Source organism: Leuresthes tenuis, unplaced genomic scaffold (assembly GCF_036924035.1).
Source record: "Leuresthes tenuis unplaced genomic scaffold, fLeuTen1.0.hap1 SCAF_7, whole genome shotgun sequence".
NCBI classification, from domain to species: Eukaryota; Metazoa; Chordata; class Actinopteri; order Atheriniformes; family Atherinopsidae; genus Leuresthes; species Leuresthes tenuis.
In genome coordinates this window covers 33,138,553-33,151,116 of record NW_027325361.1, presented here as the reverse complement: position 1 = coordinate 33,151,116, position 12,564 = coordinate 33,138,553, and the positions used below count along the sequence as shown (strand labels likewise).

The 12,564-nt window shown below is 39.7% G+C and overlaps 1 protein-coding gene across 2 annotated transcripts in view; it reads left to right on the top strand.

The window, feature by feature from the left end:
* The first annotated feature begins 2,617 nt into the window (after positions 1 to 2,617).
* The window catches only part of kdm4aa (lysine (K)-specific demethylase 4A, genome duplicate a), a 172,135-nt gene continuing 162,188 nt past the window's right edge, over positions 2,618 to 12,564 (top strand). For both annotated transcript variants that reach the window (XM_072390199.1, XM_072390198.1), the window contains exons 1-2: positions 2,618 to 2,722; positions 5,486 to 5,650. In XM_072390199.1, the coding sequence (XP_072246300.1) occupies positions 5,513 to 5,650 (138 nt within the window). In that variant the 5' untranslated portion in view covers positions 2,618 to 2,722; positions 5,486 to 5,512. The remainder of the gene's footprint in view (positions 2,723 to 5,485; positions 5,651 to 12,564) is intronic.

Sequence of the window (12,564 nt, the reverse complement as noted above, 5' to 3'; positions counted from 1 at the left end):
TTTTATGTAAAGTTAAAAAAACACCCCAACCCATACATTTCAACGTTCATGCAGCTGCATTGTTATGTATACAACATGCTTCGATCTACATATTAAATTTATTCAAGTAGCTTCCTGTGAATCGTTGATCATTTACCACAAAAAAAAGGAAGGTGCTGTTACTCAGAAGTGCACTGTCAAACACAATTCATATTTTTTACCATTGATAATAGTCTGTTTATGTTTAAGCATTTAGCAGACACTTTTATCTAAAGCAACTTAGACTTGGAGGTGGGTAGGGGGATCTTCACTGAGGACCCCTAAAGGAGGTAGAATCTTTCATGCAGGGGATTTGAACCCAGGTCACCCACATGAAAGGTGGAAAGCTTTCCTCTACACTATACTACACTAACATTAGGAAGGTGAAAGAAGGCAGTCCTAGAAAACTGTTTTATATGTGTGTCAAATGATAAATTCTGGTCAAAAATCCCTGGAACTAGAAGCCAAGGAAATACCATCTAGAGTAACTATATAACTAGACAATTTCTCCCTGAAGCGCTCAGGTCCAAAGAGAACATGAATTCGTAATATTGTTAAAATCAGGAACATCCTGTCTCAGAGTGATGCAGATAAACTGCTCCATGCATCTGTTACTTCTGGATTGGACTACTGTAATTCTTTATTATTGGGCTGTCCCACATATTCTCTGAAAAGCCTCCAGCTGATCCAAAATGCTGCAGCCAGAGTTCTGATGAGAACTAACAGGAGAGATCATGTTTCTCCAGTTTTAGCTTCTCTTCATTGGCTCCCTGTTAAATTCAGAATAGAATTCAAAATTCTTCTCCTCACTTATAAAGCTCTTAATGACTAAGCTCCATCATATCTTAAATATCTTACTTTCTTTGAATTGGCTCAGTAGGTATGAATTGGACTAATTTGGAATGTAATGAGTTGGATTTGATTACAATTAATTGGATTGCATCTTTGAAGTACCCTGAGATGACATTTGTTGTTATTTAGTGCTGTATGAATATAATTGAATTGAATTGAATTCAACCCAGGACTTGCTGGAGGGATTATTTGTCCCTTCTGGCCTGGGAACATCTCGGGAACTCCCAGGAGGAGCTAAAGATTACTTGGCAAAAATGCTGTAAAGGAGGACAGAACAGGATTTTATTTATGATGGAAATCATAAACAATAATTAAATGAGCAATACCAAAGCTTATGGGAAGAGCTTACTTTACAATACAGAATACAGTAAGAAAACAAGAAAAGTAAGTAACAGAAAAGCATCTGCTTATTAGTAAAAGAAGATTGGTTATTACAAGACTGAGACTTGGCCATTGTGGGCTCAAAAGTGGACTGGGTCTGATCATAAAACACTCAGATGACAAATGTGAATGTGGGAGCATTGAAAAACTGAGGCACATCCTTATTGAGTGTAAGAAGTCCACTCATTACAGAAGAAAGTTGTTCAAAGAACTTTGATGAACTGGAGCAAATGTCTTCAATATGCATGCAGTTCTGAACCTGGATAGCTGGACCAACACAAAGAAACTATTGCAGCATTCATACAGTGTTAGTCTAAGATAATAAAGAAGTTTGAGAATGACTTTGTGCATCCCACCTGATGACCACACGGTCTCAGCACGAATTTCAGACTGTCTCTCTGACATATCAGCATGGATGAAAGCCCATCATCTCCAACTTAACCTCCCAAAAACTGAACTGCTTGTCTTTCCAGCCAAACCAACCATACAACACAGCATCTGCATTCAAACCGAATCCCTATCTCTTGCTCCATCAAAGGTTGCTAGAAACTTGTGTCATGATTGATGACCAACTAACCTTCAAAGATCACGTTACCTCGGTTGCTCGTTCATGCTGCTTTGCATTACTAAACATAAGAAAGATCAGACCGTACCTAACCCAACATGCCCCCCAGCTCCTGGTGCAGGCCATCGTCATCTCCCGTCTTGACTACTGCAATGCTCTCCTAACTGGTCTCCCAGCCTGTGCTGTGAAACCTCTGCAGATGGTCCAGAACGCGGCGGCGCGTCTGGTCTTTGATCAGCCTAAAAGAGCACACATCACCCCTCTCTTCATTGAACTCCACTGGCTACCCTTAGCCGCCCGCATCAAATTCAAGTCACTGATGTTAGCTACAAAGTGCTTAATGGAACGGCTCCCATCTACTTGAATGCTCTTGCAAAGGCTTATGTCACAACTCGGTCACTCCTTTAGTCCCAGGATTGTCGTCTAGCAGTGCCTACACCACGCCTAAGACAATCCAAACTCTTTTCATGTGTCGTCCCACGATGGTGGAATGACCTACCGAGCACTACCAGAACAGGGGCGTCTCTGTCTATCTTCAAGAAGCTCTTGAAAACCCAGCTCTTCAGAGAGCATCTCCTATCCTAGCACTTACCTTGCACTTACCTACCCCCTCTATCTCTGCACTTTATCTTTCTGCACTTCTTTCTATGCCTGCACCCTATCTCTACTCTGTCACCTCTGACATAGTCAGACTAGTGGGTTCCTTCTATGTAGTATAATACTGACTTGAATGATAACGAACAGTAGATGGCAGCAATACGTCATTGATGTGTCTAGCCTGTATAACCCAAAGAAGAAGAAACATGCGTCATAGAAACAATGGAGGACTGTCTTGTTGCAATGATTTCTGTTTCTACTCAGTTTCCTGTGAACTGGCGAAAAACAAACCTCTGCATATCAGCTTGTGTAAGTTAATGTCAATCATTTAAAAAAAAGTGTTCGCTCGAAGGAAGGCAGTATTTATTACAAGTTTGTTAAGAAGAAAGTTACGGTCAGGAACAAGCAAAGTATGCTTTCATGGTTAGCTGAAAACAGAGAGGCAGCTGTCAACTGTCGTCGTCAGCCACACACTGAGTTTTGGAGTAAATTTCTGTCAAGTTTGACGATGCGACTTTCATTACCCGTACATGTTGGTTAAAGATAGTTTACTCCTGATTTACAGAGGGGTTGTATTTTTGGTTGACAAAACTTAATCCGGCTTTCTGTTGTTAGCATGTGAGCTAGCGGACACAAATATACGTGCTTTACCGTGAGTGGGCCATGGTGTGTAACGGAGGCACTCGTACAATTAGAATAAATTGGTATGTTTCCCAGTCTCGATGGATCCTCATAGTCTCAGTTCTTAGGTCAAAGTTTCTGTTGTACCACAATTTAAGACGCTTGTGATGCACGTCATACACCTAACCTTACTACAGTCACATTAGAGTAGTTAAATATGCAACGAGCCAGTTGGTACTAAGGCAGTGAAAGTACTGACTTAGTATTACTAACTGTTGGTCCCCATTTTTTTGCAATAATTTATAAAAGGAAAAAAAAAAAGAATGGTATGTTACTAATCTGAAAACACTGTTGTCATGCCAGGGCGCATTTGTCCAATAATTTGTATTTCAGAAGCTCCTAAAAATGAACTAATATCACATACATCTTGTCCAGTTCTCAGGTTCATATTAAAAAGAAGCCCTCTGTTTCCACAGACCAACTTCACTTCAGGTTGAAATCAGACCTGCTCAAAGAAACCCCTTAGCAATATTACTGCAATCTGGTATGTTATTTAAAAATGAAAGCCCCTAAAAATGGTCAAATATTACATACATCTTCTCCATTTCAGATTCACATTAACAGAAAACTCCCTGTTTCCACAGACCAGTTTCACTTTGGAGTAAGAACGGACCTCTTCAGAGAGACCCTTAAAAATATCCCAATCTGATGTTGTATTTCAAAATTAAAGCCCCACAAAAATCTATTTTACCTGGCGCCTTAGTTTTGGGATCACAGATGTAACAAAAAAAGAAAAAAATGAAAAAAAAATTCATTAGCCCAGTAGCATGCTCGCTAAGCAGTTGATGTATTATCATGTTGTCTCAGGTCATCTATATTCACAGCTGTGTTGTATGCGATTACCGCTTCTTGTGCTTGTTTTTGTTTGTTTGTGTGTTTGTTTTTTCTCTGCTTGTCTGCTTTCAGGTGCTCCTGGTGGCGCTAAGGCTGGATTCCCCTCAGAGGCCATGGATTGTTGTCTGTTTTGTTTTTTACAGGTGTAGCAGCTGGTTGTCTGGTTTTTTTCTATTTTTGTTCTGTTTCCTCTTCTTTCCTCTTCTTCTTTCCTTGTCCCCCGGTCCGGTTCAGTTCTATTACATGTTATATATTGTAAACAAAAATAAATAAATGGGCATCAAGGGGAGCTTTACATTTATAAAACTTCCCTTGGCAAAGCAAATCTGTTTGGCATCAAAGGTATTCAGACTACAATTCTGCTGCAATAATGCTGAACAGGACAAGGGGGAAAAAAAAAATAAAAAAATGTATGTATTCAATTCAAAGAAGTTTTTAGGAGTTTTTCTTAGATTTTTATGAGTGTAATAGAATTAATTCCTGTGCCTAAGATCTTAAAGAGAGACAGGATATTTCCTGTTAATATAGTTAATATAATAAGATATAATTGGATATCAAAATAATAACAGAACCTAATGAAGTGAATATAGACTATATAAACATTTGTCTTCTCATGGGGCTTTAATTTTGAAATACAACACACTGAGCTGATATTTTGAGGGGTCTTTCTGGAGAGGTCTGTTCTTGATCTCTAAAGTGAATCTGGTGTGATAGCATTAGACAGTTTTGGGGTTAGTTTTGAAGTTCAACATTAGATTGGGATGAACCTTATTTGAGAGTTGCTCTACGGAGGTCTGCTTTAAATCTAAAGTAAAATTTGTGTGTGGAAATGGGGAGTTTAATTTATACAGGAACTATTTGAGGCTTCATGGGGCTTTAATTTGAAATACAACACCAGATTGGGTTAATATTTTATGAGAGATTCCCATTTATGGCATACTCTCTGGTAGGGGAACCTATACATGGTATTTCAGTTCCATTTAATATAAAAATATGTCATCAGATTGAAATGATATTGTCTGATTGACCCTGAGGACGTGTACTCTGAAGTGAAATCGGTATGTGGAGACAACACTTCAACATTAATCTGATATTGGAAATTTTAACTTGTGTATGAAATGTAACTGGGTTCTAATTTTGAAAATCAAAACCATAATTTTCGAGTACTGTGGAAATGACATGATGTATTGCTTCTCCGTTTAGATTAAGATGAGAAGTAAGCTAAAAGTTTTCATGATTTGGAAAAAAACAAACAAAAAAAAACTGATAGAGTTGTCTAAAAATAAAGGCAAAGTACTCCGAAGCTTCCCTTCTCACTCCTTATGGCAACAGAATGCATATGATTCTGTCTCCAGTTACTGTCCTGCAACTCCATCCAAATCCAAGAGCAATGCCATTATGTTCACCATGTCAAAAGGCTTATGAAGTCTGTGAAGTGATGGCATAGATCTGATGTAGACTAAAAATAGGACCTGCTTAGAAGTGTTCCAGACTCTGTCATACAACAGATACCAAGCCCGGATGTCGACATGATGTGTCCATGTTTTCCCTCATCAGAGTTGAGGCCATATTAAGAATTCCAAGATGTCTACAGATACGCCAGCCCAGAACATGGCCTTCAGTATAATGACGTTCACCCCCTCAAAAGAAGAGTTTAAGGACTTTGGCCGGTATGTCGCCTATATGGAGTCTCAAGGAGCACACAGAGCTGGGATGGTAAAAGTAAGTTGAAGTTCTTTATTATAATACAGTGTGTTCACAAATGAAATGTGCTTGAATCTGCGTGTTATAGCTTATACTCGATTTTTTTAAGGAGCATAACGATACAAACAGAACTGTTTTTGTTGTTTGTTTTTTTTGTTCTCATTCACTTTAGCGTTGACTGAAATTCTCCTTATTCGTTGTGCCTTTCACAGAACAGAGTAGTCCATCACCTCATTTACTTGTTCAATTTAGCCGCTGCTAGATCTGAGGCTTAATTGTATTGTGGTCAAAATGATGATCCAAGGGTACAACTTTTGGTACTTAGGGGGTGTCATGTTACTGTGGTGTCTTACATTGTACTTTTTTAGTGATTAATGTTTTCAATCGTTGTCATTTACATTGCTTTTCAGCTGTTGAATGGTCGTTGTTAATTTTGTACACTCACTTAACAGGATGTGTTTGAGCCTCAGCGCTGAAGTTGTTATTTTTATTGGGAATGCAGTGATGTAAAGACTCTCTCTCTGTGCCTGAGGCAGAGCGTAGCATAATGAGGATAGTAGATCAGTCTCCTTATTGTGTTGACAGCAGTACTGGATGTATCTGTACACATCTATAGGGCCCTAAAAAATCCGTTTGATTTTTTTCCCAAATTCTGTTTTATTTTTTGGGAATCCTGTTTTTATTACCTTTTACTCTTATTTTACTACCAGAAACAGTGTGTTTTTAATGTAAATGACAAAAATATCCACAAATTAAATAGAAATTATCTTAAATTTACTGAGGTGAAAAAAATGTCCTCAGTACATCAAAAGTGCATCAAAAACAAGCAGCAAGCACTGAAACTTTAGTTGGCTTGTCCTAAAACAACAACCAACATTTTAAACTTCTTCAAATTCAACTTCAACAAGTTACTTAAGCTGTAGGACTAGTTAGTCCTTGGGAGTTAGTACCTTGTCAGTTGTCACTCGAGTGCTGGCAAAAATTGCAGAACAACCTGTCACATGTAAGTCATTTGGGTATTGCTCAGCTCTGTATTGGGCTGGTGCCGAGTTTCTGACTTTTTTCGACGACAGAGACAGAGCCGTGGGCGTCCGCTTTTGGGGGGGGGGGGGGGGGGGGGGGGGGGGGACTCAAACTGACTTGTTTGAGTTCTAAAATGATACTTCTGCTATTTATACTTTCTACTACTACTACATTCCTGTAGTTCCCGCCTATCACTGTCTATATTAGATGAGTACAGCGTAGTTAATATCATAACGTCATGTAAGACGGCTGTGTTCAGTAAATCAAGGTTCATACAGAGGGTAGAACTAGCAAAAATAGGTGGCCTTTTTCAGCACACAACGTTAAACTAACAAGATAGGAGGCCTCTGTAACTCAGCAGACTGTATAGCTGTATCACAAGCACGTGAATGAATGTGTGTGTGTGTACATACAAATAAATACAGGTTTTACATGAATTGTGCGCAGTTATGACTGCATAGCATACGTAACACTGAGGACCATGTGTGCTGAGTTCATTTGTCTAAGTCACCCAGTCTGCACAGTGTGGGGCATGCAGGAATGCTACACTTACGCCATGTTGATAGGTCCTCACAGACTTCAAGCCAGAACTTCTGTCCAGGCACACAAAACCACAAAGTGTATGCATAATCATCAGGTGTGTTATCTGTGCACTGTGCTTACTGATCTTTAAATGTGTTTCTGTTTGTTCACCATCAAAAACAGATTATCAGCATATGCTGGCATTTTCTTTTTCCTGAACTGGACACGGGCCACGAGTTCTTAAGTTTTTGGAGGCCACTGTCCTGCAGCTCAGAGGCAGATGACCATTCTCCAAACTGTCAAGGATGACCTCTTGCAGAACTTCGCCCAACACAGAAAAACCATCAGGAGAAGCTTTTCAGCTTTTCATTATCTCTGGCGCTGACCTTTGGGAGGTCCACATAAAATAAGCTGATATACATAAAGATTTCACTCCAGTGAAGGTCTCTGTTTAAGCTGACTGCACAACTCCTGATGTTGGAGAAATCCAAGATAACTGTGACATTGCTTGAGCATATTGGGGTGGAATATCTTCTACTCTGTATTGTTTCTCTCTTAGCTAAAAAGAACTGGGATGGAGCATTCGTCTGTAAAATGTTTAGAAATATGACCTGAACAAAGCTGCCTGTGCTGGCCTTTCTGTTTTTAAGGACTTTGTTGTTCTCAGCCTGACATTTTTATAAATTCAGAGCAAAAGACAATACAGTGCTCTGTAAAAGCCACTGGACTGAAATGAGACAAATTGATGCCATTCATGTCTTTTGATGGGTTAATGTATCTGGTGTGTTGTTGTTCAAACTCCTCGATACATGTACGTTGAACAGCTTATGTGCTTTAGTTAATGGCTTCACTCTTCAACCTGATGCGGGATGAGTCTCCTGGTGATTTCTGCCCAAAAATTCTTTTCAGTACAGCTGAAATCACCCTCTAGAGTGAGGTAATTATCAACGCTACATCCTTTAATGGACAATCTGATGATTCAATTAAATTATTTATCAACCCCCAATGGAAAAGTATGTTACTGCAGTTCAATTATCACTGAAGATGTTCTATTGTTGAAGAAAGACAAAACAAAATAAAAATCTGGTGACAAACATGAGGAAAGTTGATTTGTAGCAGAGAGAGGTGTTGTTGAAATAGTTTGGCAACAGCTTAGCTGATGTAACACAGGTGAACTCTCTAAGTTGTCATGGACATGGACTCAACGTCTGGGTTGCAGACATGCAGACACCACACTGCATCTTAAAAGGCTTGAACGCTCAGGGTTGGGGTTGGATCGAAGAGACGTTTTGGTGCAATCTGTTGGTTTCTTTAGCTGGGCAACTTTATTCTTTAATTGGTTCTGTATGAATTTGACCAATCTGGAATTTAATGAATGTGATTTGATTGGATTGTGATTGTATTACAATGAATTGGATTCTAATTGGCTTGAATTGGGTTGTATCGTTGAAGTGCCTTGAGATGGCGTTTGTTATGATTTGGAGTTGAAATGAAATGAAAACAAGCTCTCTGATACCACTGGGGGAGGCATAAAGGAATTCTTATTCTTAATCCCTCCCCTTTACTGTTACTTGTCTATCCGTAGTCTCTTTCTGCCCATATAGTCTGAAAGCTGAGTAAAGAGGTGTTAGTTACTCCTGCAGCCAGGTCTCAGTGAACAGTCACACTATCACCTTGATATTCCTGCTGCATCCTCATAAGGACTAACATTTTTCACTTCCCACGATGATCAAGGGAAGAAATGCTTTAAACTTTTCTCAGTTTTGTTCCTGCTCTGCATCCTAGATATCTCAATCAAAAACCCAATCAGCTGCTCTCACATGCAAACAACCTACCCTTTGACATGGATATGGATGGATTTTACAAAAGTAAAAAAGTGCCGGAGTTACCAGCAGAAATCATCCCAGCAGCACAACATCCCAGCCAGTTCAGAAAAATACTTAAAAATCTGTGTCTTCAAAGAAAAAAGCCCATCCCACTTTGACTAGTTGTGCTCCCTTGGTATCTTGAAGGAGCTTTTTCATTTTCACCTGTGAATAGCTACCTTGCTCTCTCTTTGTGCAGACATTAGCCCACTCAGAGACTCAAAGCACTTCCTGAACTTTGCACTTTGTCTTTTCGATGCTTCAAAATATTTAAAGAGCCATCGGGAGTTTTTTCTTTTTTGACTTACTTTAAGAAACTCCTCATCAGACATGTCTTCATCTTCATCTTCATCGTTTTTTTTATATTTGTGGAGTTGTTCATCTCTTTCACCATTCAGCTCACTTTCATGACTATGTAAAAGTATCTCATTGTCTGCTTTGTGTTCAGTCTTCAAACTGTCCTAAATTAACATTAACAGAGACTATAGAGCTTGGTTCAAAGGAAACAGAGGTACTTATTGAGGCAGTAGCTGGGGTTCTTGCTGAGGCCGACAGCTGTGGCCGCCCACGACTTGAGGGGCCAAGACAAATGAGGACACGGCAGCAGCATCAACCTTGCCATCCAGTAGGAAAACAGGTGTAAATGTTTTTTGGATGACGACACCAAGAAGTTTGTTGTCTAGAAATATAACAATAGCACTGTTAATGTGAGAAGCAGATTAACATTATCATAACCCACCACATTCCCAATAGCCAAACTAGTCTTCTCCGCAGAACAGCTGATTGTTGGTACCAGCTTAATGCCATGCTGGCCAATTTCCAGCATGGGCATACTTCCCTGCCAAGCCGGAAGCAGACCAACCTACCTTTGGTCTACATAAGAACAAAACAATGTGAAAATGTGAAAACAAAAAGAAGAAGTTCATTGGAAAAAAAGTATCCCGCTCAGCACCCCTTCCTTGTCAATGGAGATCAGACAGACTCCAAACCAGTCAAAGATTGAAGGGAGAGAAAAGCATGCAAACCTGCATTGTTCCTTCGCAAAGTGAATAGCTGTGTAGTAAGTTTAGATTGAATAATTTTACATTGCATTTTATCACAAATACAAAGCAGAACACTGTAAATCTCACTGCTCAAAGTTTCCACACAGGTTGTGACTCAAGTGTTATAGCCTTCAACTCCTATGAAAGTCCTGATTGTGATTACCTGTAAAGATATGTCCATCATGTTTCTGTTTTCTGTCATTTGGCAGACGCTTTTATCCAAAGCGACTTACAGGTAGGCAGTCAGGGTAATTGGAGGTAGTACCTTTCATGCAGGGGATTTGAACCCTGGTCTCCCACACGAAAGGTGGCGATCGTTCCACTACACTGTTTTTTCTTTTTTTTTGCTAAAACAAACCCTTTCTTACGTTGTGTTTCCTGCATGGAAGACTGAAAGTGCCATAATCTGAAATAGATACAAAAATATATAAGTGGCCAAACAAACAAATAAATGTATAGAGCGTGAAAGTGTTGTAGAGAAAAGAGTAATCGGACTCACCTTTGCAGCCTCTTATGTTGAATCTATTGATCAGAACGACACAGAAATGTACATGGCAGCATGCACGGAAATTCCCAGTGACCTTAGTTTGTGAGATCTTCTTATACCTCTTGATATCATTCTGTGTGTATGTGGCCCAAACCCTATGTGGTCTCTATCTGGCACCTGCTGTCTAAGAATGCTGCTACATCTTCATCGTTGTCTAGAGAGAGAGTTCATTCTGGTCCTAAACAATATGTGGTTCGAGCCGTGTCAAGGCCCTGCTCTCCCCCCTAAGATCAATTATCAGTGATTTAATGAAGAAATAACTTAATGAAGAAATAACCTAAAATCCTAAACTATCACCATCCATAATTAACACAAAATTATTCAAATTAAAATAAAATAAACAATAATAAAACATATTCACCAAAAACTGAAAATCATATAGTGTGACCGTAAAATGAAACACTATCAAATCTCAATATTAATAATACTTGAACCCAAAAATTGTTTAAGACCTTTAACATCACCATCAGGATTGTCCACTGTTCTCAGCGCATAGGAGCGAAAATCCTGCTGGCTGCTACTTTTGTAACTCATGTTCTTATTCACAGGAAAATTCTCCTATGGCCCTAACCCCACTTGGCGACTGACCACTTAATTACCTTTCAGTACCTGAGGTCACGCTCCCAACAGTTGGCTCACACCAAAGACAATGGACATGTGATTGGCTATGATTGGTAAACTTAAAATGATTTGGCAAAAACATCAAATTAAAGAGGAATTAACAAAATGATTAAACGAAAAGCATTTTGGAAAATAAAAACAAACAATAGATAATAACAACAAACAACCGAACAGCACTCAGAACATTGAGGAAGATCACAAACACTGAACAATACACAACATTTAACCATGACGTGAATATGAACATATGACCCTGTTGAGAAATGATGATGAGTAATGATACAATGAAGTGTAAAAACGGATAATATCTTTTAAGTCTTTTTTTTTTTTTTTTTTTAATGATAATCATGTGCAGAGTAATGTAGCGCAGCTCAGTCTCTTCTGGTCCAATCCTGTCACTACTGGCTGCACTCATCTCCCTCTGGCAGAACATCAGCATTCAGCAGCCTGATCCGGAGCTGAGCTAACTCAGAAGGAGAAGTTACGAGCACTTCACTTCCGTGAACGGGTCTTTACCACCCCTTATTACCTAACTAATCTTCTTTTAGGACAATTCAGGAGAGAATTCGGACAGATTTCTACAGTGGTTGAAGGCTGTAGATTGTTACACGTTTGGTGGCAGCTTGGTGGAGTGAATTCTTCCAAACAGCTTTTCATTCAGTTGGGGTGGAGCGCTTAGCTTCACTGTCCACCCTTTTGAGCCCATATTGTGCACATGTGGATGAAGATTATGGGATTGTTCCACCATCATCTTGGCATGATGGGTACACTGTTCAGAACGCCAGGGGCCTCATGTACAAAGACTTGCATGGATTTCCCAGTGAAAGATGGTGTACGCATAACCCAAATGCCCTCCTACACAGAAAAAAAATCCGGATGTATGAATCTGTGCATACGCATGAATTTAAGCACATTTCCTTTGTACATCCCAATCAACGTGGAATTGAGCGCACATGTCAGAGTACCCGACTCCTCCCTGTCCACGCCCCTACTTAAATATGCAAATCATATTTAAATGAGCCCTGCACCTGCGATTCCCCTCTCTGTACAATAAAAAATTTAAGAAAAAAAGGGTAAAACGGGGGAAAAAAGAAGAACTTCGCGGAACGCGAGATGGAGGTACTACTTTCTGAAGTGGTGGCGCGCAAAAATGTGCTCTTTGGCACGCTGTCCTCCGGCATAAGCAACAAACGCAAGAGGACCGGGTGGAAGAGCATGTGTGGGGCTGTCAGTGCTGTGGGGTCAGAAAAGCGCACACAAGCACAGGTGAAGAAGAAGTGGTCCGACATTAAGGTGGATGTGAAGCGGAGA